Genomic DNA, 8046 nt, shown 5'->3' with positions numbered 1-8046 from the left:
GTTAAGTTTTTTTTCATGTTGGCAAGTAGCCGTGTAATAAGCGGGATAATGCATAGAATGGCAGTCATTATCGGGAAAATAAGAAACTTCAGGACGAATCAGACCGGTCAGTCCGGTTCGTCCTGTCGGGACTTATTTTCCCGATAATGACGACCCTTCTATACATTATCCCTTGCGTATTAAAGCAGACCTGTTATGCTTTTTCATTTTTTTCCCTCCCTTCATTGTTTTATACGTTCTTGTGCATGCAAAAGTTATTGAAATGTAAAAAGGTCAAAGCCTGCACAAACAGAAAACACTGTTCCTGAAATGCATTGTCGGTAGGACAATATTCCACTCTGAGTTGTAGAAGAAGTGGCTTCAGGTGTTCTAGTAACGTTTAAATACCTCTAAATTTTACAAGTTGAGTGAAAGTATCTCACACATTTTACAGTTGTACTTGTTTTGTATGCAAACTATGACGTCAATAAATCCGTCGGTATGTTTTAAACCAATCATAGTTTTGACTTTGCTGATTCAAAGAAACGATGAGGGCGGGGAGAGGTCACTTTGTGTGGGGGAAGAACTGAAACCAGCTTCAGCCTCGTGCACACATCCTCTCTCTCTGACGGCCGCCCTCCCGCTCTGCTGCTCCGCTGCTCTGCGTCTCAGACAGCTCACTGGTGGTTTAATGAGGTGCAGAGGAGGAGCTGTGCTCCGTGCACCAAGAGCGAGAAACTTCCCTGTCAGTTGTGAGTGTGACAGCAAGGTGAAGCGCAGCTCGCGGAGAGTGAACACCTTCATCCTCTGGATTGCTCCGCGTTTTCGTCAGGAACTTTGCTGGATTATGGAGTGACTTGATGGGATGAAGTCCGTGCGTAAAAGGGACGCTTGGAAACGATGGATTGGCTTCTCCTTGGAGCACCTGGGGAATGCGCGTTATTGGAAAGTATCACAGATCTTGAAGTGAGAGTGGAGCATTTGCCTATTGTGAAACAGACAGAGAAATCCGTGCAGGTATGAACTCCACGGCCGAGCCGCGCACCTTCCGGCCGCCCACCATCCCGGCGATTATGTTCATTTTCGGGGTGGTGGGGAACGTCATCGCCATCGTGGTTCTGCGAATATCACGGAAGGAGCAGAAGGAGACGACTTTCTACACGCTTGTGTGTGGCCTGGCGGTCACGGACCTCCTGGGCACCCTGCTGGCCAGCCCTGTCACCATCGCCACCTACATGAAGGGCTCGTGGCCGGGCGGCGAGCCGCTGTGTCAGTACTCCGGCTTCATCCTCATCTTCTTCTTCTTGGTCCAACTCAGCATTGTGTTCGCAATGTCAGTGGAGAGGTACATGGCGATCAACCACGCGTATTTCTACAACCAGTACGTCAACCAGAAGCTCGCCGCGCTCACTCTCCTGGTCATCTACATCTCCAGCACCGTGTTTTGCGCGCTGCCCAGCATGGGGCTCGGCCAGGTAAAGCTCCAGAACTCGAAGACCTGGTGCTTCATCGACTGGCAGAACAACCACACAACAGTGGCGACTTTTAACCTGATGTACGCGGGTGCGAATGCTGTGATCGTGCTGGCCACTGTCATCTGTAACGTGATGGTGTGCGGGGCGCTGATCCTGATGCACAAGCGCTTCATCCGCCGCACGTCTTTGGGCACGGACCAGCGGCGCATCGCGGAGCTCCGGCGCAGACGGAGTTTCGGACGTTTAGCCGGGGCAGAGATCCAGATGGTGATCCTGCTGATAGCAACCTCCCTTGTGGTTCTCATCTGCTCCATACCTTTAGTGGTGAGTACTAGGAGTAATTAAAAACAAGTCACCTTTTGTACCGGGTGTGTGCGTAAAAGCTTGGGCGTAAAGAATGTCCGATTTTTCCCAAATGAAGTGAGAAAGCAGGATAAAAATACAATTGATCAGACACTGAATGAAATCCGATTCTTGTGCTCCCTGAAACATGTTTATCTAATCGACCGAATGATCAAAAGAAGCAGACCATGGTTCACCTGAACTTTGTGTTCCAGTTATGGATCCTTGCGGTTAAATGACGCATTTCTCTGATGCACAAGTGTGATTGTTCACACGCCCAAATGCGATCTCATCAGCTGTTTATACAAAGAACATCTAGCTTCAGTTCTACCAGCGGGAATATTTGTGGTTGGGAGCTGATCGCCGTGCAACTTCATGCGGTGTTTGCAAACAGTTTTTTTCATCGTCTGACATTTCCAGCTTCCCAGAGTTTCTAAGCGGGCACCGTGAGAGATTTTTCCGTGTGTCCTGCGGTGTTGACTGACAGGCAGACATTCCTGCATGTGCAGGCAGACGTTAATGATCAAATAAAAGGAGCAGTTCACAGGTTTTAAGCAGCCTGTAAATATGCATTGAAACTGTTTTTTTTTCCCCTCCTGTTCACATTGGACCCCTTCCTAACGTCCGTGCGTCCACTGGTGTACAAAATTCACAGTCCTAATCCTGTGAACACAGCTTAAGTTAATATGAACAGTCTGCATTAGGTAAATAAAACATTTGCATTTCAAAGTTGCTGTATTTTAGTGCAAAATGTCCTCTTTGTGGATGATCTTGTCTCTGCAGCCCAGCACATTATCAATCAATGAAACATTTATATTTAATTTCACTTTATTTAGTAGTTATTTTACTAGTTATTTTTTTTAAAAAAATGTTCATTAATCATTAATAAAGCAATTGTAAAGGTTTAAAAACATCAATTACAATTTTATGATCAACATGGTGTCTCCACAAAAAAAATTACCAAATCGAAATCCTTAAAATGCCAAATTTTCCTCATAAAAATCCCAGAGTACGTGAATACACAAAGATTTATCAGTACACACATTTAACTGCTGAACAACAAGATGCCTCCTGGACTAGGACCGGCTTTTGAAACCTATTTGTGATTTCATGAATCACCCACCTCTTAAAATCAGATTTCAAAAACCATGGAGAGAAGATTTGAGCTTCGCTGTGCAGAATCATGCGCATGCATAGTTTGACACCAGGAGGCTGTTTTGATGTTCATCTGATGAAAGTGTAAAAGTTCAACTGTACAAACGGGAATAAAAACAAGTCTTTGACCGGAGGGAGACTTTAAGAAAACCTGTTAACCTCTCCTTTAACAAGAGCACTTATATCATTTGGTTAAATGTCAAACATCAAGGCTTTTGTGACCTTGTCTTTATAATTGTATTTGATGGCACCCTGGGGAAGCCCAATGGCCAAAGGCTTTCTTGTGATGAATGATGGTGAGACATGTAACTCTGTTTTTATTGGCCTCTTTCCATCTCAACACTGCTGTTGGTGCGCTGGAGTTACATTCAGACAAGCGCCTTTTTATATTGGACCGTTCCATTCCAAACATGTAGGAATATGTAAAATAAACAATCGCCGAACTCTTGTAAATGTCTCGTAGACAAGTTTGGGCTTGATAACGGACAAGCTCAGATGGTCCCTGCATTTGAAATGTCGTTAAAAGTGCCTTTATATAACAACCTGTGGATGCTTGTTAACTTCTTAAATGTATTTGCTAAGTTTGTTTTTCTCTCTGTGCCTTCAGTGGAGGATCTTTGCGAATCAGCTGCACATAAACCAGAGTGAAAAGCGAGTAGAGGACCTGCTGGCCATCCGCATGGCCTCAGTCAATCCCATCTTGGACCCTTGGATCTACATCCTGCTCAGAAAGACTGTGGTGCTCAAGATGATGGAGAAGATCAAGTGTCTGTTCTGCAAAATGGGCGGGCAGGGACGCAGGAGCGGCGGGCAGTTCCGCTGCGCCGACGGCCGCCTCAACTCCTCCATCGTCTCCCGGGACTCTCCCTCGCTGGTGTCGCGGGAGCTCCGGGAATTGGTGAGCACCTCGCAGACCTTCCTGTATCCATCTGAGGGAAACCCCAGGAGGTCGTTTCAAGCGGGGGCGCAGTGCGGCTCCAGTCTGCCATCTGCACAGACGTTACAAGGTCCCCAGGCGGGCGAGGGGCCTCAGAGGGAGCTTTCACAGAGCGATTTAGAGGACGACGCGCCTGGCAGGCCACTGAATGTGCTCCCAGTGTGTCCCAAGGACTCTCTACATGTGACTTTCACTGATGAGACTGCAAACATACAAGAGAAATGCATATGAGGTGAGAGTCCGATAATGGAAAAGACTGAACTATCGCCCATCAATCTGTAGATATCTAGTGGACTTCTACTACAAGGACGCATTACTGATCTAAATACCTATTATCAATGTATTACTCCTCAGTCATAACTCAACACAAACACCGTATCACTCTTCAGTACAATCAGTTATGTCAAGAAAAACCATAGAGACCAACATGGCGTTGCCGAGGAGCTCTTTTGTTGCACTTTTTGAATTGTGAAACCACTGTGAGGCTGTTGACGATGACTGTTTTCTAGCATTTTTTGACAGCCAACACCATGACTGTAAGGAGCTGATGATAAAATGTGAAACAGTGGTCCACGATGATGTTAATTTATTATATAAGTATGTTGTCGTCCAACCCAGTCGCCAGAATACATGTTGTCAATGCACAGTTCTGCAAACCACAGATATGTTGCAGTGTTTTGTTGTGTTTACATTTTTAGGTTTTAAATTTAGGAAAAGATGATTTATTGGCTAAGAATGCCTGTTTTGTTTCCCAGAATGTGGCTGAGGATGTCCTAAAAAATCTTCCAAAAGACATCCAACAGGGTCATCCTTAAAATGCTGAAACACAGTGCTGGCAGCCTATCCTGCGTTCCCATTCCCTCCCCTTCCTGATTTAAAAGTCAGGTCGTAAACATGTAAGCGTGACATGACACGTATTGTCGAAACGTCAACATGATAAGTAGCCTATTACACATTTATAATGTGAGCGTATCAGTGGTTTGCAGGAGCGTTAAGTGCCAACATTTGATTCTGCATTGCGACCGGGCGGTATTTCTCTTCTCTGTGAGAAGGTTCAGATAGTTTGGAGCCATTTTAAATCGGTACAAGATGAATATGTTCATAGTTTTTTGTTTGTTTTTTCTTTTTTTTTTCTTTTCTTTTTTTTTTTTTGGTACATAAGAACATTTGCAAACAATTTGGTTTGGATGACGGAGCAGCTCCAACATCAAAGCTAGATGCATACCATCCCCTGCATTTCATAATAAAAGGCAGCTATACTGGGGCTTTTCCACAGTGCAGATGCTGTAGGATGTTAGGAGTCTTCTTACACTAATGTCTTCATAAAACAAGTTACCTGACTCTTTTCAGGCCATTACTTTCAAAGGATTAATCCAACTTCATCTTATTTCAGCTTAATGTAATGTGCAACGCCTCTCATTTAGTCCGACTTAAGAAGGGGAACATAAATTGAATACATTGTTTAGTCTCCTCTCCGATAAGTTTAAAGGTTTTGTCCAATGAATTTCCTGAAGTTACTGTGAGGATTTACATTTAATTTCAGCTATAAAGATTGAATTGAATATCATTATATGATATATATTCAATGTTAGAGTTTTTGTTGTGGAAAACAAACTGGTGTGAAATGTACCACTAAAGGTTGGCACTCTTGTCAAAACACTTATATTGTACCACATGAATAAATAAAAGTTGATAAATATTCATATAACTAAAGTATTGTGTCACTCTATTGCAACAGAACAGAAACAGAAACAGGTACACCCAAGGTTTATTTTGACAGCGAGTGACACGTGCAAGTCCACAGTGGCATCACTCTGCGGTTTGTGGATACCCAATCTGAAGCCTCAAGTTTGGCCTTTTTTTTTTTTTAAGGGACCATATTGGTACAACAGCATAAAACACGTGAGGACATCTTGATTAAATCTGAGTGGCCTACCCTGTTTTATTGTATATTTTACTTTAAATGGGACCAAAATTTACATAATGAACATCAGGTTGTGTTGAAGAAGACTTGACACAAGCGATTCAGACCATAAACCCATTTAAAAACTGTTTACTGAGGTAATTAATCAAGTGAGAAATAGAGTCATTTTCTCATAGGCTTACATTCAATCTGACTTCTTTCTGAAACCAGTTAAGTTGCACTGACTTCCGCATTGGCTTCACTTTTAGGGTGCTGACACTCTATCTATCTATTATACAGTTGACAGTATATTATATTTAGCTAAAATAATGCTAAATATGCTGTTATTTAGAAGAAGTATGTGCAGTTAGTCAGCTATTGTGATATTTTAGTAACCATTTGATGATGTGATTTATTTACAAAAAAAGCCAAAATATCACTGGTTTTCTGCTTCTTAAAATTGAGAATTTGTTGCCTTTATATCTGGAAAAAAATGTATTTATCATATCTTTTACCCTTTTATTATTGTTATTCATTATAACTTAACCTCATTGGGTTTTGACTGTTGATCAGAAGAAAAGCAAGTAATCTTAAGAGAACACCCTGAGCAAAAGGAAATTCTGCCTATCTTCTGTCATTCTAGACAAAATGACACTACACTTCAGTTCAGAAAAAGCTATTTAACTTGAACAAGTCCTCCACTAGCAACTGCCTCTCTGACTTCCTTAGAATGACTTTGATCATGGAAACTGAATTTAACAGCGACCGGTCGTGGTTCATCTTCATCGATCAAAACAACTGCGGCCGCCTGGGAGTCGTGAGTATAAGGAAATACCCTCGTTTGCTGCATGACTCATTTCTGCATTAAAACAGATGGAGATCCAGAGATAGCTCAAACAAATCCCCACAAAAATCCAAACTTGTCTTCAAATAAATTCCCTGCGGTAAAATGTATTTTAGCCAGGAGGTCAGTGTCATATTGCTTTCATCCCTCCACACCAGCTCTGATGGCTCAAACACATTTCTAACCCGCAGCCAGCTGAGATGGCATGGCACCTCCCACCTGCAGACAGATTGTTTCTTCACCGCAGAACGTCTCCAGGTCTAGTGTGGCCATTTTCCAGAGGCTTCCAAGAGCAGCGAAGCCCCTCCCTCTGAGAACAATATCCCATTAAAGAGAGCCGTGACCTCAGACTGAGAAATCTGTTAAAGCGGTCGAGTCACTCAGGAGGCAGGGGAGCGTGATTGACAAAACAGTTGTGATAGGATTTTAAACAGAGGACGAAAGGAAAAACAATTCTTCTCGGAAACCTCATCTTTCCCCATCAGCTGACACCAGCAGCACACGGCAACATGCGTATGTGACAGGCTGTTTTACACATTTAAACGCCTTCGAATAAGGAGCCTGTGAAAACAATCAGCAGCGTGGAGATGCCACTCGCAACGCAGCGAGTGCTCATGATGTGGCCTTTAAGCACTGGGACGGAGTTCCAGGAAATGATGGATACAAAGATGAGTGTTGGTACTCGGGGATAAGGTTCATTTTAGGGCTGAGTTGCATTTAAAATGAGGTCAGATCGACACTTTTAAATGCACAATATATTAATTTCTGTTGCTAGGGGGTCTCTATAAAAATTTTAAAAAAACAATCTGACCAATGTGTTGGGAGGAGAACGTTAGACCTTCTGGAGGAATAAACACCCCACATCACATCAGATTCTGCTCCCAGCTCAGGGAACACTTTTGAAGCATTGGTATTTAAAAGTGGATTTATCTTCACTACATTTATCAATGTGACTGCAGCCGTGATCTGTGGAGCTGACCGCCATTGTCGGCGGTTTACTTATACAAAATTAGGCAGAATTGTTACATATCATATCTTTGAGGGAAACATTATGTACTAAAATGGTGTATGTTCTCGCACCAGACAGCTGTAAAGTGTCCATAAACCATAAATCAATGAAACATCTGTTCTTTATTCCTTCACATTTTCTATAAACTTTAAGCTCTTGCGTGTCTTCTTCATGCATTGTAGCTAAGCAGCAACTGTATCACACAGCTACCTGTGTATTGATCCACAAACTGGCACACCCTGATTAAACACAAGTGACCTTTATTTATCACATTACGCAAATTCTTAAAGCAGCTGCGGCAACAGCAACGACGGGTGTGTCTCGGGCATGAGCGCAACGACTTATGTAATGGTGTTATTCTTTAAAAGTGTTTTTGGATCACTCGGCAGAGATTTGTTCTTC

General features: G+C 42.9%; 1 protein-coding gene across 1 annotated transcript; it reads left to right on the top strand.

Annotated features, from left to right (window-relative positions):
* The first annotated feature begins 275 nt into the window (after positions 1-275).
* ptger4b (prostaglandin E receptor 4 (subtype EP4) b) lies at positions 276-5596 on the top strand. Its single transcript, XM_037117441.1, has 2 exons — positions 276-1778; positions 3559-5596. The coding sequence occupies exons 1-2, from the start codon at positions 999-1001 to the stop codon at positions 4117-4119; spliced, it is 1341 nt and encodes a 446-aa protein (XP_036973336.1). The 5' UTR covers positions 276-998; the 3' UTR covers positions 4120-5596.
* The last annotated feature ends 2450 nt before the right edge of the window (positions 5597-8046 follow it).

This window comes from Acanthopagrus latus, chromosome 12 (genome assembly GCF_904848185.1).
Source record: "Acanthopagrus latus isolate v.2019 chromosome 12, fAcaLat1.1, whole genome shotgun sequence".
NCBI classification, from domain to species: Eukaryota; Metazoa; Chordata; class Actinopteri; order Spariformes; family Sparidae; genus Acanthopagrus; species Acanthopagrus latus.
Note: the sequence above shows the minus strand (reverse complement) of the source record. Positions and strands in the feature narration are given on the sequence as shown.

What these genes read in the sequence shown, in the direction of transcription:
- ptger4b (XM_037117441.1), top strand. Translation starts at nt 999, where the DNA reads ATGAACTCCACGGCCGAGCCGCGCACCTTCCGGCCGCCCACCATCCCG. An exon ending in TCTGCTCCATACCTTTAGTG is followed by an intron (nt 1,779 to 3,558) that starts GTGAGTACTAGG and finishes CTGTGCCTTCAG; the next exon opens with TGGAGGATCTTTGCGAATCA.